Source organism: Hemicordylus capensis, chromosome 1 (genome assembly GCF_027244095.1).
Source record: "Hemicordylus capensis ecotype Gifberg chromosome 1, rHemCap1.1.pri, whole genome shotgun sequence".
Taxonomy (NCBI): Eukaryota; Metazoa; Chordata; class Lepidosauria; order Squamata; family Cordylidae; genus Hemicordylus; species Hemicordylus capensis.
In genome coordinates, this window is record NC_069657.1 from 138,109,018 (window position 1) to 138,134,577 (window position 25,560).

Consider the following 25,560-nt stretch of genomic DNA (forward strand, 5'->3'; position numbering starts at 1 on the left):
CCATTTACAGAACTATTTAAAGTTGCACTGCAGAGAGTATACAAGGGAGTCCCACAGCCCTGAATAACAGAAGCAGCAGAGCGAGTTCTGTGAAGCAAAATGATGGCCTGGATTGGCTTTCTGCTGGCTCTAGCAGTCCTGACTGGTGTGTCTATGGAGCGAGGGAGCTTTGGACAGGAGACCGAAGCCAGCTGCTGTGCCCGTGAGTGTGAATGTGAGGGGAATGCCAAATGATAGTTGGCTAGAAAGCTGGACTCAGGACAGGGCATGGAGAAGATTGGCAAATGTACCCTCTCCTACCATGGTTGCAATATGATGAGAGAAGCGGTGCCTGCCCTAATCTATCTTCTGCACAACCATTGCAGGGCAAACCAAGGCCCTCACTGTTCCCTCCGTGAATGGCCTGATGGGTACGGCGATAGGTAGAAACTGCAGTTTAGAACCAGAATGGGTTTGAATTAAGCAGTGGTGATTCTTGAGGAGTGTTTAAAGGCTGGGGAGGGGAAAGGTTTGGCAGACTGATATGCTCTGCAATAGACAACATTCCCTGAAAAGGAGGCATCTAGCCACCACACTCCCTGTATTTTCCCTCTCACTAGCTGACGTTCTGACTAAATTTCTCCATAATACTGCATAGGGAGTAGTCTAAAGGACTACTGCATTACAATAAGACTTCATCTACTAAACTTAGTTAGGATGTCAGCCACTAAGATTAGCCTTTCTTTCAATGTCTTGTCATTCCTTTGGATTGCTAGTCCCTAAAGAAGACCGCTTTACTTCATACACTTCTTATTTTTCTCTTGTTCCTTTTTCAGAGCTGAAGGGCCTGTCAGAGTGTGGGGCAAACAAGGTCTTTCTGCAGGGCCATCCAGGCACACCAGGAATTCCAGGCATACCGGGAACAAGCGGGCTGCCTGGGGCAAAAGGTGACACAGGCCCTCAGGGGCCCCCAGGTGAGAGGGTGCCCTTTGCCTTTTGAGACTTGGTGCCAGGCTGAGAAGGAAGCTTATTTGCTTTGCTCCTTCAGAAGGAAATAGACTTCCTGCCCCAAGGCCTGTACTCTGCATTAACATGGCCCATTGAGAAAAGAGGTAGCATTATGAGAAAGGACAGCAGCAGTTTACTGAGTGCAAGAAGGAAAAAAGTTCCCTGTCCTTGGAATGCTTGATAAGAGGAGAATATGTTGGGGTGCTTTCCAGATTACTTGCTGTTTAGAAGTAAAATGCTTTGGCTTGGCAGGATCGTTTTGAAAGCGTAAATAGCTTGAACAACTCTCCTACAATGGGAAAATACAGCTACTTTTATGCAACATTGTAGGACTAATATGCAAGGATGAAATCCAAAAGAAAGCACTGGAAATGTGAGTGGCACCTTGCTGACAGTGCAGGGACTGCGATACCAAAACACAGGCAGTACGGAAGCACACTTAATGGACACATAGTGACACTGTTGTAGCATGTAATCTGGAAAGCACCAGGGACAGAGAGGCCACAATCCTCATGCTCTCTCTGCTTCAGAAGACCATCCCAGAGGGCCAATCTGTGTAAGCAGAATGGCTGGGAACTGCTTCTGTATGCTGAGTCCTGTTCTGCTCTTCTGGCAACAAGTACAAGGAAGGGAGAACCACATGGCTCGCTCAAGCCTTTCTCAAGATCCCCACTGCTCCTTGAGATAATCAGGAGGGGTTTGTCTTCGGGTGCCACCAGTTCATCTGGTGGCATCCTGGGATAGGGCCTTCTCAGTTGTTGTCCCTAGGTTGTAGAACACACTCCCTGTGAATATTTTATTTATTCATTCATTCATTTAACACATTTTTATACAGCCCAAAACACAAGTTCTCTGGGTGGTTTACAAAACAATATGAGGGGATTATCTTCCTTGAAGGCCTTCAGGGCGCTTTCCAGACTAGACCTGACAACGGGGTCAGGACGTATCTCGGAAGTGTGCTTCCACACTTCCTGTGTCGTGACACCGCAGTCCCTATGCAGACAGCAGGATACTGTTCACATTTCCAGTGCCTTGTTTTGAATTTAATCGCTGCGATATAGAGCTAGGACAGCGTATATCCAGTATGTAACAGTTGCTGTTTTTTCGGATTGCTAGTTTCCATAAGACTGCCCCCCTGCTGTTAACGTTTCGAATGTGACTTGCCTGAACAGAGGCATTTTGCTGCTGATGAGCAGCTAGTCTGGAAAGCGCCCTGGAGAGCCTTAAAGACCAATCTTTTTAGCCTGGCTTTTAATATCTAGTATTAATTTTAATTTTAACCTAGTTTTAAAATCTTCTGATTTTAATTGTTTTATTATGGGTTTTTGATTTTAATGTTATATTGTATATATTGCTGGAGAGCAAGGTACTGTGCTGTACTCCTTTTATATGTGCTTCCCTCCTGCATTTTTTGTGGTTTGGGGCAATTTTGGGGGGGGACACACAGGAACCTAACCCCTGGATTCCCACAGAGTTAAGGTTCTGTTAATTGTGGTTTCCATATTTGCGAAGAGAGCTGGTCTTGTGGTAGCAAGCATGACTTGTCCCCTTAAGCTAAGCAGGATCCGCCCTGGTTGCATACGAAAGGGAGACTAGAAGTGTGAGCTCTGTAAGATATTCCCCTTAGGGGATGGAGCCACTCTGGGAAGAGCATCTAGGCTCCAAGTTCCTTCCCTGGCATCTCCAAGATAGCGCTGAGAGAGATTCCTGCCTGCAATCTTGGAGAAGCTGCTGCCAGTCTGTGTAGACAATACTGAGCGAGATGAACCTATAGTCTGACTCAGTATATGGCAGCTTCCTATGTTCCTATGACTATAGGAGAGAATGGAACTCCTGCAAATAACAAGGACCTTTTGTAACTATCTTTAGGTTGCTCTCCTAGAAAATATTTGGCTTCCAATGCTTTCATACCATTTTGTATTTATTTAGAGTGCATGAATCAAAATGGGGGAGGAAGTGGGCCTGAGCCAGGCAATGTGGGCCCAGGCCTTTTAACAATGCCCCTGACCCTACACAGTATGTGTCCTGGATAGTTAACACATGCACGTTCATCACTTGATAATGGAAGCATCATGATCCGCGAGTGTGAATGAGCCATCTCAGATTAAGCACCACAAACTAAATACTCTCACAGCATTTAAAATGCTATGGAGCACACTCTTCTTCTGAGATGGAGATGGCATTTGTATGGGGAACATGTAATGTGTGTAGCTGCTCCAACAATGAGGAACTGTACATCTTTCACCACTAAAAAGCTGAAATGAGGACTTTAGTCCAACAGCCTTGAGCTGAATTTGAAATCACCTCAGTATCAGATTTCCCACCTCCACCTTCCACCACTGGAACCCTGGCCAAACCTTGTCCTTTGGCTCTACCTCTCTTGGCTGTTTCTTTCTCAAAATGAAAAATGTCCACTAAAGACATTGCTGATTTCTTCCCCACAGGTGAGAGAGGATCTGTTGGGACACCTGGCAAAGCTGGGCCCAAAGGAGAGAAAGGAGACCAAGGTAATGCTCCTACAACTCAGTGGAGAATGCAAAGCTGGCTCTCAGGTGAAGCCTGGCCCATTCAGGCACCCCTGACCACTGCAGCTTCCAACTTTGACTGAAGCTATTCCAGGAGAGACTTTTCCAATATTTTTCACTATATCAAGCTATTCAAACCTCCCGGATTGCTTTCAGTGGTCACCATGAGATCAATGCAGACCCTGGGCCAGTCTGGGAGGGTTGGCAACCCTGCTGACCCCGCTCATTTTGCTGCTTTATGTTGCTCAAGCTCTCAGCAAAACAGAATCAAATAGTGGCAGCTGTTATCTTGTTCTCTACTTCTCCATGCAAGGAGAGGAAAATTAAACCAGCATAAACTCATGTAATCTTATACATGGAGCCTCTAAAACAAATCTCACTCTCATTTTACTTCTGGCTTGCAAAATGCCCTCCCTGAGAGGATGGCCTCAGACCTTCCAATAGCAATGGAGCAGGCTGTAAATGCCTCAGTCTCCTCATCCCAATTCACAACACAAACTGAGGCCTTGCCTCATCACAGGCTGTCTACTGTACTGCTGCTCTAACTGGCTTAGTACATGTTTTATAGAGGGTAAAGGTAAAGTGTGCCGTCGAGTCGGTTTCAACTCCAGGTGACCACAGAGCCATGTGGTTGTCTTTGGTAGAATACAGGAGGGATTTACCATTGCCTCCTCCTGCGCAGTATGAAATGATGCCTTTCAGCATCTTCCTCCCACACAGTCTGAAATGATGCTTTCCAGCGTCTTCCTATATCGCTGCTGCCCGATATAGGTGTTTCCCATAGTCTGGGAAACATACCAGCAGGGATGCGAACCAGCAACCTCTGGCTTGATAATCAAGTCATTTCCCTGCTGCACCATTAGGCAGCTATACCCTATCCTTTAAATGGGAGTGTCCTCTGGTGTTGCAAGTGAAATACTGCAGGCTGGGTACTCCTCCCTCTGCTTCCATCCACCCAGCTGGGCTCTTCTTCCTATTTATCTTGTCTCAGTGCTAAACCTTGTTCTTTCCAGTGAGGGCTTCTGGGTTTCTCACGGCACTTCTGTGCCTGCCAAGCCATGTAATTCTGACTGAGCTGGAAATTGCCCCTGATGAATTTTCAACCTCAAATCTGGAGTGGCTGGGGATTTCAGAGGTGGTCAAAACCAAGGCTGATTCCAAGTGGGCGGGGTGAGAGTGGGGAGTGACAAATTCTTAACCCTAGTGGGCAGGAGGCAGCTGTTCTCCTTTCCTTTCAATCTTTTTACAATGCAGTACAACAAATATTTATATGCCGCTTTTCAACAGAAATTTCCAAAGCAGTTTACACAGATATAAATAAATAAAATGGTGCTCTGTCCCCAAAGGGCTCACAATCTAAAAAAAGAAATATAAGATAGACACCAGCAACAGCCACTGGAGGGATGCTGTGCTGGGGATGGATAGGGCCAGTCGCACAGCCCCGTTTGGGACTGAAATAATGCCCCCCACATCTGACATCACAGCCCCTGATTGGTGGTGGCCTGGGTTTTTTGAATCTACAATGGTGGCTCCGCCCCTGGAAAGTGCCCTGCTCAATAAAGATAATCCCCACTTTAAAAAGGTGCCTCTTTGCTCAGTTAGCAGGGGACAGTTTTTTTCCCACTGCCTTGGTGGCAGCAGTGGCAATGTGGAGGTCTTCTTGGTCAGGACAGTCACCACTGCTGCCAACTAGAAGTAAGTAATGCCCCTGAAATTATCTTGGGATTTTCCATCCTCCTCCTTAAAAACTGCTAAAATCCACCACCCTCAGCCCCACAATTCTCACAACCTGAGGCTGGGGCGGCAATTGTGGGAAGTGGCATTTCAGATCAGCTTTAGCCCAATGTGAATTTTCCTCTCTTTCTGGAGCCTCCACTTCCTCAGTGGAATGGGGATGTTGGTGCCCCAGTCTCAGCAGCCTGACATCACTTCCACCCTGTCATGTTTACATCTGGCTGAGGTACAGAGCTGCCATATGTTCCACCAGCACCAGACTGATACCTTGGGTACCATGTTGGTTCACCTTACAAGGAGTTACTTCTGTTGTTGTTGTTTTTTACAGGAGAAGCCTGCAGTTTGAAGAATCTTGCCGAATGTCAGCAGCAAGGTGTGTTTAATCATCTCCTCACCTGTTAGTCCTATCTGTTTGATGAACTGGTGTTGGCCATTCCTGTTAAAATACCCTCCACATGAAGTGGGGGAGGTGGGGTCCTATGCCTTCAAGACACCTAACAGCACTGTCTGTAATACATAGCTACCATGCCAACAGCATCTATAGGATTCCTATCTTTTAGCTTCACAGATTCATACAGTAGATTTCAGGGGGTTTCATCATTTCCCCTCTGCAAGTGTCCCTTGAAATGACAGTCTGGAAGGAAGAGGCTAGAGATCTTAATTCTTAGAATCCTCTACAAATTTCAATACCCAGGATTCTTTGGGGAAGCTGTGATGATTAAACTGGTATATCCAAACCAATAAAGGTTTGTATAACAAACAGAAGAAGCCAATTTGACTGAATGATATGGGACAAGCCATGACAACTGGATTTCAAGTACTGTAGGTATTTGTGCCTACACAAATTGAATCACATGTGGTGCAGTGGACTGATATCAAAACTATCCATTAAAAAACACCAGACATGGGAAATAACTCCAGGGTCTGCAGGCAACAGGCCAGGCTGACATACAGAACAAGGCTTTTAGGCTGCTCTCCTGCTGCAGAGAGCAGCCTAACAGAATTTCCTGACTAACTGCACTGGTGCAGCAGGAAAGTGGCAACTTTTAATGTCTTCCCCTTCCCCAAGAAGCCCTCTGTGCCAGCCCCCCCCCAAAAATATATATATACCCCTGAGGGTTGCTCAGCCTGAGGAAGGAGAAGGTGTCAACAACGGCCCTGCACCAATGCAGTTAGTTGGGGAGTTCTGTGAGGCTGCCCTCCAGTGTTCCCTCTAACAGGAATTCCCAGATATTGTGGACTACAACTCCCATAATCCCCAGCTAAAGGCCACTGCAGCTGGGGATGCTGGGAGTTATAGCAAGCAAAATCTGGGAATCCGTTAGAGCAGGGTTTCTTAACCTTGGGCCCCCAGATGGTGATGGACGACAACTCCCATCATCCCCAGCCACAACAGACATGGCTGGGGATGATGGGAGTTGTCGTCCATCAACATCTGGGGGCCAAGGTTAAGAAACCCTGCGTTAGAGGGAACACTGCTGCCCTCTCACTACATTGCACCAGTGCTCTGTATGTCAGCCAGCAGGGCGCTTTCCAGATTACACAGTGTTCAGCAGTAAAATGCTTCAGCTTGGCAAGATCATTTTGAAAATGTAAATAGCTTGTGCAAGCCTCCTACAATGGGAAAATACAGCTGGTTTTTTTGTGATGCACATGCAACATTGTAGGACTAAAACACAAGGATAAAATCCAAAAGAAGACATTGGAAATTTTTTTTAATATCCCGCTCTTCCTCCAAGGAGCCCAGAGTGGTGTGTTACATACTTAAGTTTCTCCTCACAACAACCCTGTGAAGTAGGTTAGGCTGAGAGAGAAGTGACAGGCCCAGAGTCACCCAGCTAGTTTCATGGCTCAATGGGGATTTGAACTTGGATCTCACCAGTCCTAGTCCAGCACTCTAACCACTACACCATGCTGGCTGTGAGCATGAAATGTGAAATGTGAGCAGCAGCTTGATGACAGCTCAGGGACTGTGATGTTGAAACTCAGGCAATACGGAAGCACACTTAGAGGACAGTGGTGACACTGTTGTAGTGTGTAATCTGGAAAGTGCCCAGAAGGGAAACATAGGGATGGCAAAAACCACTGGAAATAGCAGTATCAGAGAAAGCATAATAAGACAGGGAATGAAGAAGATTCCCTAGTACCAAGAATAGCAACAGGTTGTAAGTAGCCTTTCACACATCAAACTATAAAGAGATTTTCATTGAGATTTGTTCCTGTGTATGTATGTGTACACACACACACACACACACACACACACACAAGTAGAAGCAATACTAGATTACAGTTCCAGCCTCATATTACAATACTAGATTACAGTTCCAGCCTCAATGCATATTAGATCTGCACCACCACCCATGCAGTGCATTTTCAGGAGCATCTAATGCAGATCAGTTAGTCTTTAAATGCCTTTAGATATCTCTTTGCACACATTTACACTTAGTCAAGTCTGGTCATGTCAAGAGTGACACTTGGGGCACTCCACATGAAGTGCTGCTCTTAGCTGCTTCATAGTATACAACCACATTGTTCCACAACCACATTGTGCCTAATCAGAGATGGTGATTTTCAGACTTGCCACCACCAGGAAATATATTTATTTTATTTTATGTATTTAACATATTTCTATACTACATCCCACATCAGTTAGTCTGCCACAGAACTCCTGATTGTTGCAAAGGATTCTGGGGCACTTTTTAAGATGACCAGTTCAGGCAGAATACCAACTAGGTGTGCCCTCTGTCACACACAACACATATTACATTTCCAGAACTGAGTCTGAGTGAACTGGCCCACACTGTCCTTCTGAATGTTTTCCCTAGAGGCAAAAGTTTTCCCCAGAGACTGCAAGGAACTCCTGGGACATGGTGAGACGCTGAGTGGCTGGTACACCATCTACCCTGCCAGAGGGAAAGCAATGGTGGTCTTCTGTGACATGGAGACTGATGGGGGAGGCTGGCTGGTGAGTCTGACCCCTTGGAGCAACGGGCTTCTTCCTTGCTGTCTGCCTTCAGCTCATGTCAGTCCATCGAAGGCCTGAGGCAGGTGATAGAAGGATGCAAGCAAAAGGAACAGGGAGCAAGCAGGGTGGGGCCAAGCAAGGTAGGGAGTAGAGGGCACTGCTAGGGGTGGGAATGAGCAGCAAGTCTGCCCCCCAGCAGGGCTCACGGCTCTGACAGCCTATGCTGGAGCAATGATGGATGGGTGGGGGGCATAGAAGGCATTCTGCAACCCCCCCCAAATGCCCCCAGAACTGCTCCTTGAGATGATTGCCCTATTTTTTTTTTTTTTAAAACATTTATATCCCGTTCTTCCTCCAAGGAGCCCAGAGCAGTGTACTACATACTTGAGTTTCTCCTCACCACAACCCTGTGAAGTAGGTTAGGCTGAGAGAGAAGCGACTGGCCCAGAGTCACCCAGCTAGTTTCATGGCTGAATGGGGATTTGAACTCGGGTCTCCCCAGTACTAGTCCAGCACTCTAACCACTACACCACGCTGGCTCTCTATTTTACCAATGAGCTTCATGGTTCAGGAGGGACTTGAACCTGGCTTTCTCCAATTCAAGTCCAACAATCCAACCACTACAGCACACTATCAATTCCAGGCAGCGTTCATGCTGCTGCACTTTTATAAGGTGAGAGACCAGCTTAACAGCCACTGCGTTCACCTGAGGAAGCCCACCCACTGTTGTCACAGACTAAGAAATGGGCTTGCCTTCTGAATAAACCACTGAGCCATCACCTCCCTCTGTCCCTAGGTGTTTCAGAGGCGGCAAGATGGATCGGTAGATTTCTACCGTAACTGGGCATCCTACAAGAAAGGCTTTGGAAAGCAAGCATCAGAGTTCTGGCTGGGAAATGATAATATCCACCTTCTCACAAGCTCTGGTAAGTCGGGCTGGGACTTCGATCTGATGCTGAAGCATCTCCAGGGGATAGAAGAAATAACTGGGGATTTCCTAGGAATTGTGAAGGTATGTGTGGCTTACTGGAATGGTTCTTCGTATCTCCAATTCCATGGGGAAATTGTTGGGGTGTTTGATTCTTTAGCAAAGCACCAAGGAAGCTACCACTCCAGTTACAGAGTGCAGAGTTTAGTTGTTGCAGCTATTTAGAGTAACACACATGGAGATCATTGTAGAGTCTAAACTAAATTGATTTATTGGTGAAGTACATTTGAGATAGGAAAGACCTATCCTATTTATCAGCTACTATAATGAATGGGGGGGGGAGGTGTTTCCATTTTCTCTCTAGGAGGAAAGGAAGAGGACTGACTCACTACAGGAAGTACCTGAGGAGTCAAGGCAGGGGTCATAGAGGCAAGTAGGGACAGATAAGGAGATCCTCACTAACTACCTCTACTCCTAATGTCCTTAGTGGTCATTAGGATAGTTGGTGCAAAAGGTTGATGCACTGAAACTCCATCTCCAACAAAAATATATCAATGAAAATTCCAGTGTGTTGGCAGGAGCACAGGAAGGCTAACCACACAGGAAGGCTAGCCATACCTGTGTTAGCACAGGAAGGCTAAGTTACTACAGGGATAAGCTTTACAGTGGGATAAATTGTTTCCTTGATTTGAATTACTTTGTTGCAAAGAGATTTTGGAACACTGCCCTTTAATATACCCAAATTTGGAATACCGCCCTATAATATATCCAAAGAAGAGTCCTGTTCCTCCAACACACCCACAATAACATTAGCTTCTTTCTTGTGGGTTCCAGGTATGTGTACTCATTCAGCATTTGCATGCCCTTGTAGGTTCTGCTCTCCAAGTCAACATCAGCAGAGACAAGAGCCCTATCAACACACTATGTTTAACACACATACATTCTAGCCCTATTCACATTGTCTTCAACATGTGTGCAATCTATGTACAGTGTACACATGTACAGATCTATACACACATAGAGTCAGAGTATTCACACATTATGTTGAATACATGTACAGCAGTATACCTCTGTGTCTGTACCCAGGTTCACTTCCTAAATGAATGAATGTGCAGTCATTAAGACAAAAACATGTACATGTGTACAGACACCTGAATGCACTTACAACAAAATGTCTGAATAGGGCTTCTGTCTGCAGTGCAGACATACAGATCAATACACACAGTTATTCATATGTGTGATATTCATTCATACACATTCAAAGCATGTGCAGCAGTCCACTTCCTCTCTGTACCCTGCATTTTAGAGAACCTGTACCCAGGTTTACTTTTAAAGTGAACACATGAGATGAATACACCTGTACAACATAATGTCTGAATAGGGCTAAGATGGCTGGTGAAACAACATTCACTAGCTTAAGATCAACAACGCTGACACTAGCTTAAGCAATACACAACTAACTTGCACATAAGGAGACACAGAAGCAGTCTTCACCCTCAGCCCCCTGCTTAGTGAGCTGGGGGATTAACTCCAAACCATGCCTACAGAGTATACAAGGGAACAGCACTGTTACATTACAAGCCCCCTAAAAGGTGCATTACACATTTATCACACCCACAAGACAGTGTTCTGCTTGTGACTGTCCCTAAGAATGAATTGCTATTTAAAATATATCGTGCATTTCAGATTTACAAAATCAAATTTGACAGTCTAGTCCAACTTCACTTTTCTTCACTGCAGAATATGTAGATGAACAGTGTGGTTCCACAAGGGATATGGGCAGCTGTCCAGAAATAAAATTATATGAAGTGGCAAGAAGCAGAAACTCCCACTCCTTCAGGTGGTATTCTATCATTAAAAAAAGAAAAAAAAATTAAATCTCTTTATTAAAACAAATTACAATACTAAACAACATTAATCAGAACACAAATGGCATTATACATAATACATTAAAAAACCCTTTTTAAAAATAATGTGAATAATAGGCAAGTTAGTCCCCTGCAGCAAGACTATTCCTCTCCCTGTCCTGTCTTTTTATTTTTATTTTTATATATATAAAAAAATCCCACCCCTCTAGCACAATGCTGCTTAGGGCAGATCACAACAGATCACAATAACATATGAATAAACAGGCAGCAAAGCATTATTTTGAAAGGAGGACAAATTCATGGAGAACAGGCCTATCAGTGGCTACTAGTCTGGTGGCGATAGGCCACCTCCAGCCTCAGAGACAAGATGCCTATAAATACCAGTTGCAAGGAAGTAGCATTAGGAGAGAGGGCATGCTCTCATCTCTTGCCTGTGGTCTTCCCAAAGGCATCTGGTGGGCCATTGTGTGAAACAGGATGCTGGACTAGACAGTCCTTGGGCTTAATCCAGCAGGTCTGTTCTTACATTCTTATAAAGACTGGAATTCAAGTAAAACCAAGTTCAAAACACAAATATCAGGACGGTACAAGCAGTAGGCTGAAACATTTAAAAACCTCTCTAAAGATCTTTACATTTTAAAAGAAATTCTAAAAGAGGGAGCCCCCCGAAGCTTGTCTGGGGAAGCATGCCAAAGCTGAGGGGCCACAACTGAAAAAGCTCTGCTCCTGGTTCTTGCCAGCTATTCTGAGTTAATGATGGGGCCAAGAGCAGGGTCTGTGATGCAGAACAGAGGGCCCTGGCACATTTGTAAGGATGAATGAAGTCTGACTTATATAAATACAATGAATATTTATATACCGCTTTACCTCAGTATATAACTCAGCCTCAAGCTGTGTAGGGCTTTTATAGAAAAAAATGTTACATAATTGGAAGATCCAAGTTTGTAAAGAATAAAATGGGGCACTTTTTGGCAAGGAATCGAGGCATTGTTGGTCTTATTATGCTGAAAGGTCTTGCATCAGAAATCAAAACCATTATCAGTGGCTTCTTTCAGTTGAGTTGCCACAGATCCTGCAGTCTGGTGGCTGCAGATACTCCCAAATACTCCAAATCACAGATACTTCTGTGATACTCCCAAATACCCCAACTCAGAGTAATGAGATTCAGCGGCCCATTTCTTCTCCTTTCCAATCCTCATGACCTGGGACTGAAATGACTCACAGTCCCCCTACAATCATGTACCCTGGGATAAGAACCTTCTGTCTTGACTGTAATACACCCATTCCTCCTCTCTGATATTTTCCATTCTTTGGGGGATCAGGAGTACAGCAGCTGAGGATTGATGTGGAAGACTTCAACAACTCTAGAACTTATGCGACATATACCAGTTTCAGAATCTCAAGTGAGACAGAAAACTACACCCTCACGGTGGGCTCCTATTTGGATGGCAACATGGGTGAGTGACACAGAGAATGCACATTTGTTTGGGCATCTGCCTCAGGAGGTAAACATTGCCCTGCTCAGTGAGACCAAGGTCAGCTGATCTGTCTCCAAGAGCATCTAAAGAGTGACAGAATTAATAGCATGGCAGTGCTTACAATTTTATTTTTGATCCCATGCTTAACCATTCCTAGCAGTGAATGTGATTACCACAATACTTTCATACCACCACAGCACCTGTAGTTCAATGTTACAGCAGGGAAATAAATAAATTAAATGCCAGGAATTCTTAAAAAAAGGATCAAGACCAGAATACCATGTATCATATCACATGTCTGGAAAAGGGCAACTAAAAAGTAGAATGGAAAATTTTCCATATGGAAAATACTTAAGCATTTAGGACTTTAAAAAAGGAAAGAAAAAAAAAAACATTAAATGGTGGAGTCCCCTTCCACAACAAGGCAAAAGGTGTTGGGGGTTGTTAATTTTTACCCCAGAAGGTAAAATAGCAGAGCACTAAGGAATGAGCACACACTCCAGTGACAGAGTAGGTAGCAGAGGATGGTTTAGTTGTTGCAGCTATTTAAAGAAAACCCATGGAGATTCTTGTAAAACTAAATACTAAGTATTTATTGGTTAAGTATATTTGGATAGGAAAGCCTAAATCTAATCTAAAGGACTACATAATGAATAGGTAAGGAGGGAGACAAAAGTTTCCATCTGTTCTCTAAGAGGAAAGGAAGGATTGTGACTCACTCAGCACAGGAAGTGCGGAAGAGTCAGATCAGGGGTCATACAGTAGAGACAGGTAGAACAGTTAGGGAGACCCTTACTCACTATCTCTACTCCCAGTGCCCCTAGTGGTCATTAGGATAGTTGGTGCAAAAGGTCGATCTGCTAGAATTCCATCTCCAACAAAAGATGCTGTGATACCATAAAGATGATAGCCATCTAATCCTGCCTTCAGCCTCCCCTCCGTTACCTGCTACTCAGCATGTGGGAGTCCCCTGCCACTGGCCCCCACCCCATCGGCTGCCCTCTAAATCATCAAGAACTATTCTTCTCATGGGATGATTGGACAAGGACCATGCCATGCAGAGGGACAGACTGGATATGGCCTAACCAATGTATGAAACATCAGCTTCAATCAATAAGAACTTCATTAGATGCATGAAATATATAAACCCATGGGCCCAATAATGTGTTCATACACAGTAAAGGAGGGTATCCTTTACAGGGATTGTACCTCTCACTTACGCCAGACAAACAGGGCTTATGAAAATTAGCTTTTCCAGAATGACGTGGTAGAATGATAGACCATCCCAATTCTGATCCTGTCTTGCTCCTGTAAGACAGAAATAACTCCTGCTCTTCCAAAATTATTTGCTATTGCAGCTTCTTTCTCTCCTTCTTCCTCTGCCCCTTGAGTGTTTAGTTAGGGTAGAAAGGGAGTTGAAAGAGCATTACAGAACTACATATAATAAAGGGGAGGACAGATGACTTGTTATCTTGTAGGGACACGGAGGAAGAGAGAGCAAGCCCCAGTGGTCTTGTTTCAGGTTCACTCTCTGAAGAACCCTCTGCTTTTGTCAAGGGCAGGCTTTGCATTAAGGCAATGGTATTCTGTGATAGACCTCACCTTTCATCCTTGCTTCCTTCTAAGTGGGTGGAACCAGCCCATACCAGCTTGATATGGTAGAGTGCCAGCTTGGGCATTGCCCCATGAGAGATGAAGGACTGAGGATCCTTTAGGAACATCCTTGTTGGGTTAAGCAGAAATAGGCTCAATTGTTGGAGCAACAGCTGATGATAATCCTTGGAGGAGGGAGGATGCTTATCCAATCTATAGATGACATGAAGCTGTGTGTGTGTTTGTGTGTGTAACTTAGAAGATGGAATCAAAATTCAGTTTGATCTTGGCAGACTAATATTGGGCCAAAACCAACAAGATGAAATTTGGTGGAGACAGAGTTCTGTATTTGGGTAAGAAAAATCAAAGGGTAAGTACAGAACGGGGGACCTGACTTGGCAACAGTATATGTGAAAGGGTCCTAGATGTCTTAGTGGACTATTTAAAAAAAGCTAATGCAGTATTGGGATGCATTAACAGAAGCATAGTGTCGAGATCAGGAAAAATAATCATTCCACTCTGTTTTGCACTGGATAGATCTCAGTTGGAAAGGGAAGCAACCAAGTTGGTGAGGGGTCTGGAAACCAAGTCCTGTGAGGAAAGGCTGGAGAAGCTGGGTATGTTTAGCCTGCAGGAGAGAAGACTAAAGGGAGAAAAGGTAGCCAACGTCAAATTAAGGCTGACACATAGGAAGAGGAGCAGATTTGTTCTCTGGTGCTCCTGTGGGCAGGACTGGAGACAATTGATTGAAATTACAAAGAAGCAGATTTTGGTTAGACATTAGGAGGAAGTTCCTAACTGTAAGAGCTGTTTGACAGTGGAACAGCCTGCCTCATGAAGTGGTAGGTTCTTCTTCACTTGAGAGGTTTTCAAACAGAGACTGGACAGCCATCTGTCGGAGATGCTGTGGCAGTTTCCTGCACTGAGCAGAGGGGTTGGACAGAGCAGTGGACAAGGTTGAAGGAACCTCCAAGGCTCCTTCTAATTCTACAGTTCTATGAAACACCTATGTAAGAGTGGTTTGGCTGACTTAGCTCTGCTGCCAGGACCTGGACCAAGCAGAGATGAACCACGATATATTTCACTCCATCACTCTCTGGTTTGGGACTCCCGTGCTGGATCTATTTGCCTCACCACTGAACCACAAACTTCCAAGGTGCTTCATGAGATATCTTTGTGACCAGGTCAAAGCCACAGATGCAATGACTTAGCCTCTGGACCTCTGTAGGCATTTCCCCCCATTGCAATCCTAGGGTGGCTCCTCCTGAGAGTCAGATCAGAATGTTCAGGGATAGTCCTCATCGCTTCCAAGTGGTCCAGGTAAGCTTGATTTTCTGGCCTCATCAATCTGTCTATCAATCCACCATGGAATCTTCCTCACCTCCCTGACCTTCTCCATCAGGGCGTGCTTCAAGACCCTTCATGACTTCAGGTCTCTGCATGGAGACTGAGCAGTCACTCCTAGACAAGTGTGGATACTCTGCTGCAGTCTTCAGCAGCACCACAACCTCTTGAAGGCCATCCATGACTTGTACATATGAGTCCCCCTGCAGGACATCCCTACATTAATATACAGTAGAAGGAAGCATTCTTTGCTAACAATCACCAGCTCCTAGCTTTCCTTCAAGAGGATTTAGATTATAGACTTCATCTCAACACAGTTAAGTCAGGCATCTGCTCTGTCATCATCAGACTCAGAGCTAAACTGTCTCTGTCAACATATTCCCATATCAAATGGTTCCTCAGGGGTGCTCCCATTTGGGATCTCTCATCAGTTCACTGATTTCCCACATGGAAGCTCAACAAGGTTCTCATTGCCCTGACCAAGCCTTCTTTTGATACCATCCCTTTGGTCTCATTCAAACTGCTCTCCTGGAAGACCTCTTTTCTCATGGCTATCACATTGGCATACAGAGTCTCCAAGTTAGGCACACTCTTCAGTCTCTAAAGAACTCTGGCTGACATCCAGACTAAATTATGCCTGAGTAGTCCACCTTAAGTGGTGCAAATGGGGAAATGCTTGACTAACAAGCAGAAGGTTGCTGGTTTGAATCCCCACTGATATGTTTCCCAGACTCTGAGAAGCACCTATATCGGGCAGCAGCAATATACAGGTGAAACTCGGAAAATTAGAATATCGTGCAAAAGTCCATTAATTTCAGTAATGCAAATTAAAAGGTGAAACTGATATATGAGACAGACGCATTACATGCAAAGCGAGATAAGTCAAGCCTTAATTTGTTATAATTGTGATGATCATGGCGTACAGCTCATGAAAACCCCAAATCCACAATCTCAGAAAATTAGAATATTACATGGAACCAAGAAGACAAGGATTGAAGAATAGAACAATATCGGACCTCTGAAAAGTATACAGTGTACTGTGCTTGATTGGCCAGCAAACTCGCCTGACCTGACCCCATAGAGAATCTATGGGGCACTGCCAAGAGAAGGATGAGAGACATGAGACCAAACAATGCAGAATTGCTGAAGGCCGCTAATGAAGCATCCTGGTCTTCCATAATACCTCATCAGTGCCACAGGCTGATAGCATCCATGCCACTCCGCATTGAGGCAGTAATTGCTGCAAAAGGGGCCCAAACCAAGTACTGAATACATATGCATGCTTATACTCCAATGAGGCCAGGTTCTTTTCTGCCCAGCGCAACAGAGTCTCGGCTTCGCACATTAAGGGCCAAGACCTCGTTCCCCCCTGACGATTGAGATGTGCCTGGGCAAAATTTTTCTAAATTAATGGACTTTTGCACGATATTCTAATTTTCAGAGTTTCACCTGTAGGAAGATGCTGAAAGGCATCATCTCAGACTACACGGGAGGAGGCAATGGTAAACCCCTCCTGTATTCTACCAAAGAAAACCACAGGGCTCTGTGGGTACCAGGAGTCGAAATCGATTTGACGGCACACTTTACTTACTAGTCCTATTGAAATTAAGTAGTCCTTTAATATAATTTTCTGAACAGAACTGTGGAGCAACTTAGTCCAGACGCTAGCATCTGACTTTTTCAACTGGATTGTGTTATCTTCCACATAGATCCAACCTTTCTTTTGAAAGTAAATGCTGTTTTTCCACCATTCTCACAACATGATCCTGCCCTCCCCCTCACCTATCCATATCACTCTAGAGAAAAACTGTGGCACAACACTGATGTCACAAGAGCCCTTAGAGTTTATACTCATTGCACTAGGAAATTTAGATTGTCAGACTCATTATTTTTGTCTTTCAACCCGGCTATTCTGGGCTCCAACGTATCTAAATCCACAGTTTCCCATTCAAGGCCCTGTCCCTCAGATACCATGAGGCATCACAGTTCACTTGACACATTGCATAGCGACATCAGTGGACTTTTCTGTCAATGCCCCTCCCCCTCAGAAATGTCCAGGGTGGTTAAGTAGTCCTCCATTACAGTTTTTATCAGACACTACAAGCTTCATTCTCTTGCGTCAGCCAACTCCTTCGGTGGTCTCTTACCATTTTTCATACAGTGCATAATCTATGGAGTTCTCTGCCATCGGATGTCGTGATGGCTGCATTCCATGAATACTAGTTGCAGGGGAACAATGGCAGGACAGGGGGCACGCCTTCATCTTCTGTTTGTGGGCTTCCCAGGCATCTGGTGGGCCACTGTGGGAAACAGAATGCTGAACTAGACAAGCCTTGGGCCAGATCCAGGGAGGCTCTTCTTATGTTCATATGGTATGTCCCATGTAAAGGATAGCCTCTGCCCCTACCTTTACTCTTCAGAAAGAACTCTTCATGATGAATCCAATATTCAGTGGGAATAAAAGATGCAAGAAGATGTGCTGATAGCAAAGACACAATCCATGGTTCAATAATTTGAAATAGACATGATCCAATCACTTGAAGTCCATAAGCCCAGAGGGGGGGGGCGGTTCAGGCACACCCAGTGCTCACTGCTTGACATATTTACAAGATGGCACAGATTGGCATTATTGCCCTTTGCCATTGAAAACTGCATGAGATCAGAGGCGGATTAACGTAGTAGCAAATGTAGCATTTGCTACGGGCCCCACGTTTTTGAGGGCCCCGCACACCCAGCTTCCAACTGGGAATTAAAGTTAAAACTTTACTTGTTTTATTTGGTCCATGTTAGATAAAATATCCCTTTTCTGCTAAATGTGCATTTTAAGAGAAGGCCCAGCGCAGCATCTGTCCAGTGGCTGTTGCTGGTGCCTACCACATTTTTCTTTTTAGAGTGTGAGCCCTTTGGAGACAGAGAATCATCTCTCCACTCTTTATTTTTCTATGTAAAAACCACTTTGAGAATTTTGATTGAAAAACGGTATATACATGTTCACTGTTGTTGTAGTAAGTGTGGGTTTGTGGCTTGGTCTCCCATACTCCAAAATATAGCAAATGAAAAAATTGAATTACTTTACTATGCAAGTAAATATTTTACGTTTTAATATTTATGTGCATTTTAAAAAAATTTAGGGCCCCTTTATAACATATGCTACAGGCCCCACACTAGCTTAATCCGGCCCTGCATGAGATTCAGTTTTCACCTTACCTCATGATCTGATCTGATTTCCCTACTGTGTGCTCCACTGCTTGGGTTGTGGTTGGTGTTACAGAAAAGCTTGGGGTGTCCAGCACTCTTTAGACAGATTTCATTCTAGTTTTGCCCTTCACTGTTCTCCCTGGTGTAGACCTGCCCACTACATACACATAAATGTTAGCAATCAGCCTGTATAACACCCATCTTATTTTCTTCTGGGCACACACACACAAAAAGAGGCACCACTACAAAATCACAAAGTGGAAGCTTCCCTTTTCATGTTTTCCCTGTTATTTTCTCCCTTCAGGTGATTCTTTCTCAGGACACAATGGCCTGAAGTTCTCCACATGGGACAAAGACAATGACACCAATGACAAAGGAAGCTGTGCTGTGAGCTACAAGGGTGCCTGGTGGTACAGTTCCTGCCATAATTCCAACCTGAATGGCCTGTACCTCAAAGGGGAGCATACCTCTTATGCCAACGGCATCAACTGGTCTACCGGGAAGGGGTACAATTATTCTTACAAATATGTAGACATGAAAATTAGGCCTCAGTAGGTGGATGAATTTCCAAGCAGCTGATCTTTCTTCTCAGTCCTAAACCTTAGCCTGACAGAGCAGTCTCTTAATTCTGGATATGCTGATACAAAAACCTTGCAACTGCCCCTTACTGGATGTGTATGGATAATCTCCCACATCATTCAGGATCTGTTTCTTAAACTTACATAAGATCTTTTCAGACATTTTTTTAAGAGCATGCCTAGAAGTCCCGCCCCCCACCACCAGCAACAGGAAGCCTCACCCTTCTCACACTCTTCACAGTTAAGGTGTTTCTCTGAAGACAAGGCAAACACTGTAAGGACGGTTTTGGTTGTTTCCATGATGTCTGTTCATCATGGAAGCAACCATGATCATGCTTATGGTGTCTGCCTCTTCAGACAAACACCTTAACGGTGGAGCGGATCAGGGTCACAACAATTGCCTGAACAGAAAAAGAGCAGCCTAATTGATGTGTTTAGAAAACCAAAGCAACTCCATGTTTGCCCAGAATACCTCATTCTAACTTAAAGTAACCCCAGCCCAGCTCAGGGACATCACTGCCTCTCATGATCAACATCATTATCTCTCTCCACTAAATTGTATCTATGAAACTTGGTTCTCACAAGGTTCTCACTGTTCTTCGCTGACAGTTAAGAAAACAGGATTTAACCAAATAAGGAGTAATCACCAGATGAACAATGAATCATTCGCATGCGTAATAGATACTTAGACCACCATTTTATTGTCACGTATACTGTGTCTAGCGTGTCAGCATCATTCAGATTGTTTGTATAAATGTAAGATGCACCTGTAACCAAATTGTAATCAGTTTGAGAGCGTAAGCCTACTGATTACCTATTGCTAAACTGCAGTAGCAATAAAAGCCTCTAAATTATTCCCACTGAGTCTGTTTGATTGACTTAAGAGGCGGACCCAGGGACGAACCATGTTCACATCATAATGATGCTAAGTGCACAGCTGCATGAGGCCACCTTTTGTCCAGTATGGGCAGTGGTGGCTGCTGGCTGTTGGGGCTGCGGGGGGACAGCGGGAGGGGTAGCTAGGAGTAACCATAGGCGAGGTTAAAAGCAGGCAGGTCCGACCCCGAGACACGTTTTTTAAAAATGTGGAAGGGCAGTCACCAACCCATGATTTTCTCCAGTCTGTAAAGTTATTTACTTGTCTCAACCAAGATCTCCATCATTCTTACCAACACCTTACAGCTGGCTATTTAGTGCTAAATCTGCCCCTTGGTTGGCCAAGAGTAAAGGAAGCCTGTCCTTAGAATGGTTCGTGGTGGGTGTCAGTGTGGAATGAAGCAAGTTCCCTCTCTAAAGTCCCCATGCCTCTTCTTCCCCTCATAGCTCCATCCCTTGTATCAGCATTGCTTGCATTTCTTTTCCTCCTTGCAATCTCCGTGCTCTCCTCCCCATGCAGGGCTTGGAGAAGACGGCCACCTGAAGTGGGGAGGGGTCGGGTTTTTTTAGTACCTATTTGCAGTTTCACTACATTTTCAAGTTCCACTCTGCTTGAAAATACTACAAGCTATTTGCCCCGACCCGCACACACAGAGCCCACTAGTTTCCTTTCTTCTCACTAATATGCACATGCATACTTTTATTTTTTGACAAATGCAAGCCTTTTCTCTCTCTCTCTCTCTCTCTCTCTCTCTCTCTCTCTCTCTCTCTCTCTCTCACACACACACACACACACACACAAAATATATATATATATATATATATATACATTTCTGGGATATGTCCTTAGGCTGCAAACCTATACACACAAGTTTCTTGGGAGTAAGCCCCTGTGATGAAACATACATGCAGAAGCTGGAGAAAGAGTGATGGAGAGTGTGTGAGCAAGAGTTGCCATAGCAACCTAGCATGGAATGTTCAGGGAGGGATTTAAACAAGGACAGTTGGTGACAGAAAGGGAGTTGGAGCTGGGCATTGGGAGAGAGAGGTTGGACAGAATGTAGCTAAAAGAGAGATTTATTTCGTGTGGTAACTGAACAACAGAGATTGTTCAGGGGTTGTGAGAGACTTGGTTGGTGAATGTGTGGAGACTGTAGAACTAGCAGTACACTGGTGCAGTGCTCTAGAAATCTGGAGTGTTAAGCCTGGGAAAGAAACCTTGAGTGAGAAAGGTGCCCTGAAGGAAAAACTCCTGGGAGTTTTTCACACATGGCTCTATGCCTTGGGGTATCTGAAGAATGAATCTGCTTCGCAGCAGATTCAAGGCATTTTAATTCAAGGGATTAGATGGACTATTCCGCATAGCCATCAGCACCTCCATCAACACCTTCTGAGAAAGCAGAAGCCCTGGAGTTTTTTCCCCAAAAGCTGCTGGAAATAGAGGATTTTTTTACCCTGGCTAAAAATAGAGGATTTTTAAAAACTCAGGCTAAGCCAGAATTCGCAGCCTCCATTTGGGGAGAATCAAAGTCCTGTCTGTCCTGGTCCCTGGCAGGGAGGTCGGATTAAATCCAGCAAATATGTGGACTGACACACTCCAATCAGGATTGGAGGGGGGTGGGATGCCCTGTCTGTAAAACCTCCTGGTAACAGACAGAAAGCTCTGAATTATTTGACCAAGTCTGCAAACCAAGTTTAAATACCTCTGTATACACCTCCCCAAGTGTTACAATTATAAAGAAGGAAGAAGCACTCTGAGAGAATCCAACAGCTTTCTTATTTAGCAGCATTGTAGAGAAGTTGATGTGCCCTGCCTTGCAGAGATTTTTATTTCCATCCTTTGTAAACAATAAACATATTCTTATTTTGTTCTACATTTTAAGCCCTGTTTCTTTTATGCACTGAACATATACAGCTATCCTGTGCTCGCAAGACTACGTGACCAAGGAGTTAAGTACTGAGAGCAGGGTAATAAATAATCATATTATATTATATTATATTATATTATATTATATTATATTATATTATATTATATTATATTATTATTATTATTGTGGCAATGAAAGAAAGTAATAACTTAATAAATTCCCAGAACACAGAGACCAAGTTGATATAAAATAATATAAAACAAATTACCTCCCTGGACTTGGGAAGGGCATCAGGGTGGGTTTCTGGCAGTTCCCATGAATTCATTAAGGCTTTACTTGGAAACTGTATAGCTGCAATTCTGTGCAACATTTACTATATCAGATTTCAAAATTAAGCCATATAGATCCCAGACCTGACCAAATCATTCATGGTGAAGGTCTCTCCTTTCAACACTACTACTACTACTCACCGAAAAAAAAAAAAAGGTTAAAAAACCAAAATAACCACCCAACAGCAAACAAAAACTGTTATAAGGACTATAGAGTGGTGCAGCTTCTTGACTATTCTGGAATTCCCTGGTTTCCAAGCTGTGCCTGTTAGGTTGCTCATAAATAGAAGGCAAGAATGTCAGAATTCTTAAAAATTAAAAACACGTATTTATGTATTAAAGATACACATTTCAGACAGGAATAATTTGAAATTGTCCAATTAGTAATTTCAGTTAAAATATCATGTTTTATTTGGAACCTAAAAAACCCTCCCTCCCTCTCAAGGGATGAGAAAGCAAGAGGAAGATGAGGGAGCTAGCAGTACACTTTCCTTAAAGTCCAAGATCAAGGGGGAAGAAAGGTGGTGGCTGTTTGTTATGAAAACAATCCCAAGAGGAAGTGCCAGGCCACCATATTCCATCCCATTCCCACCCCATTTTCTAGATCTCTGAATGTTACTAAGATTTACTTAAGTACTAGCCAACCCTGCACAGAGCATCTGTGCACTCTTTGGGGCCCTCTTTGGGGCTGGTGGTTAACTCTTCCCCACCACCTTTTGCCCCAGTCTCTACTTCCAGAGACTGGAAGAGACTTTTGCCTCTCCTCCCCACTGCCACTTCTGCCCCCCTTTCTCCCTCCCTCCTGGGCCTTGCCTCTGCAGTTGGGCTGGGCCTGCTGCGGCGACCAATCCTCCTGGGTGCGCCTCAGCCAATCAGCTGGGTGCTGGGATGCACATTCCAAGGCACACCCAGGAGAATTATATATGTAGATTGAGAGCAGGGTAATAAATAATCATATGGTGGCAATGAAAGTAAGTAATAACTTAATAAAATAGAGAACATAGAAATTTTCAAACAGAAAAAAGGAAAGGAAAAGAGAAAAGCTCCCAGAAAATGCCGGAGAAGTCCAATGCTTTCCGAGGGCTTGGTTGCACTCCTACCTCCTGAGTGGAAGGCATGAAAGGATGCACCCAGCACAGGGAGCTCTAGTCCTCAGCTCCTGAAAAGACCAACAGCCTGAGGCAACGTTTTATTGACATTCTGTATTTTGCTTCTTTTGATATTGTAAACCACTTTGGGTGCCTTTGTCAAGGCAGAAAGGCAGTATAAAATATAGTAAATAAATAATAAATACCTCTTCTGAACTCCATTTGATTGTGGACTGAGTGCCCCCATTTTGCAAAAACTACAACCACATTTCACAAAGCATGAACACCAACACAATGTGCTCTTTCCAATAAAAGTGGGACTTCCTGCTTCCTTCCAGCCCCATTCAAAAACTGTACCTGCCTCCAAATGCTTCTGATTAGTGGTCAGGTAACTAATCATATCTAAGCCTTTCCTTATTGGTTGAGGCTCCTGGAGGACCTGGAAGTGGTTCATGGAGGACTAGCCCACCTTGTGACAACAAACAAAAGCCTGATTATTGGCTAGCAGGTTTTTTAATATTAAAATTGGGAATTCTTATACTAATGTTGCCCATTAAAGGCACAGAGCCTGGAGTCCACCCTAGCCACACAAACTGCAGGTCCTGGAGTAGCAGAGTCTTCAGAGACAGAGAGGCTGCCTATGTTACTGAATTTAAAATGATGCCTGATAACTTAGAGTAATATGGAGTTTCATGTGGAGATCTTTAGGGGGGTTGTGCCCATTTTGCCCCTATACAGAAGCCACCACTGATTATAGGGAATTACCTGCCATTATCTTACCTAATACCAGGGTGGATTTTATTTAAATCACAGTTTAAATCACGATTTAAATCACTAGCAGGGTGGATAAAAATAAAAAAAAATCCGATTTAAATAAAAAAAATCCGATTTTTTTGATTTAAATCGGATTTTTGATTTAAATAGGATTTTTTTGATTTAAATCGGATTTTTTTGATTTTTATCCACCCTGCTAGTGATTTAAATCGTGATTTAAATCAGTCTGATTTAAATCAAATCCACCCTGCCTAATACCCTTTTGGTCTACTTATTGTTGGCAACTTTATTTAATGTATTTATTCATTCATAGTTAAATTTGTATACCGCCTTTCATTAAAACAATCCCAAGGCGGTTTACACAAAAATTAAAAACAAGACTATAAAAATGACACAATTAAAATATTAAGCTAAAATATAAAACAAATCTGAGTAAAAAGATCTAAAATACAAGCATAAAAACTGTACAAAAAGTTGTACAAAGAAGTAGCAGTAGAGATAATCATATAAAGGCCTGGGTAAAAAGCCAAGATTTAACAGGCTTTCTAAAAACTGTGATGGAGACCGAGGAGCAAATAGCCACCGGGAGAGCATTCCTGAGTCTGGGGGTAGCAACAGGCCCTGTCCCGCGTGCACGTCAACCGAGCCTCCCTCATTGTCGGCACCTGGAGCAGAGCCCCCTCAGATGACCTCGTCAAGCAGGCAGCAACTCTTGGGAGCAGGCGGTCCCTCAGGTATCCTGGGCCCAAACCGTTAAGGGCTTTAAAGGTCAAAACCAGCACCTTGAATTGGAACTGGAAACAAACTGGTAGCCAGTGCAGCTCTTTCAGAATGGTGTGATGTGATCCCAACAAGCAGCTCCAGATAAAACTCATATTTTGCACTAGCTTCAGTTTCCGGATATTCTTCAAGCGCAGCCCCATGTAGAGCGCATTACAGTAAACCAGCCGTGACGTTACTAAGGAATGGGTAACTGTGGCCAGATCTGCCTTCTCAAGAAAGAGACGCAGCTGGTGCACTAGCCAAAGCCATGCAAAGGCACCCCTGGCCACCACCTCCACCTGAGCTTCCAGAAGCAGAGCCAGGTCCAGTAATACCCCCAAGCTGCATACTTGTTCCTTCAAGGGGAGTACAACCCCATCCAGAACTGGTAAAATCTCCTCATCCCGATTGGCTCTCCTGTTGACCAGCATTACCTTCGTCTTGTCCTGATTCAGTCTCAGTTTATGAGCCCACGTTCAACCCATCATGGCCTCCACCCCCCCCTTCAGGACATCCACTGCCTCTCTAGGATCAGGTGACAAGGAGAGATATAGCTGACTGTCATCTGCATATTGCTGACAACTCAGTTCAAGTCCCCAGATGACCTCCCCCAGCAGTTTCATGTAGATGTTAAACAGCATGGGGGACAAAACCAAACCCTGTGG

The 25,560-nt window shown here is 44.1% G+C and overlaps 1 protein-coding gene and 1 long non-coding RNA gene across 2 annotated transcripts; one reads left to right on the forward strand and one right to left on the reverse strand.

Annotated features, from left to right (window-relative positions):
- Window positions 1-12: 12 nt before the first annotated feature.
- On the forward strand, window positions 13-20,054 carry LOC128328135 (veficolin-1-like). The gene is made up of 8 exons (XM_053257787.1): window positions 13-202; window positions 816-953; window positions 3,432-3,494; window positions 5,575-5,619; window positions 8,072-8,211; window positions 9,008-9,137; window positions 12,330-12,464; window positions 18,925-20,054. Exons 1-8 carry the CDS (start codon window positions 100-102, stop codon window positions 19,173-19,175), a joined length of 1,005 nt encoding a protein of 334 aa, XP_053113762.1. The 5' UTR covers window positions 13-99; the 3' UTR covers window positions 19,176-20,054.
- Window positions 9,207-23,681, reverse strand: LOC128328138 (uncharacterized). Its single transcript, XR_008309044.1, has 3 exons — window positions 23,566-23,681; window positions 18,630-18,770; window positions 9,207-10,987 (listed from the first exon to the last, which is right to left on the reverse strand). It is a non-coding gene; the product is annotated as an uncharacterized LOC128328138 (long non-coding RNA).
- Window positions 23,682-25,560: the final 1,879 nt, after the last annotated feature.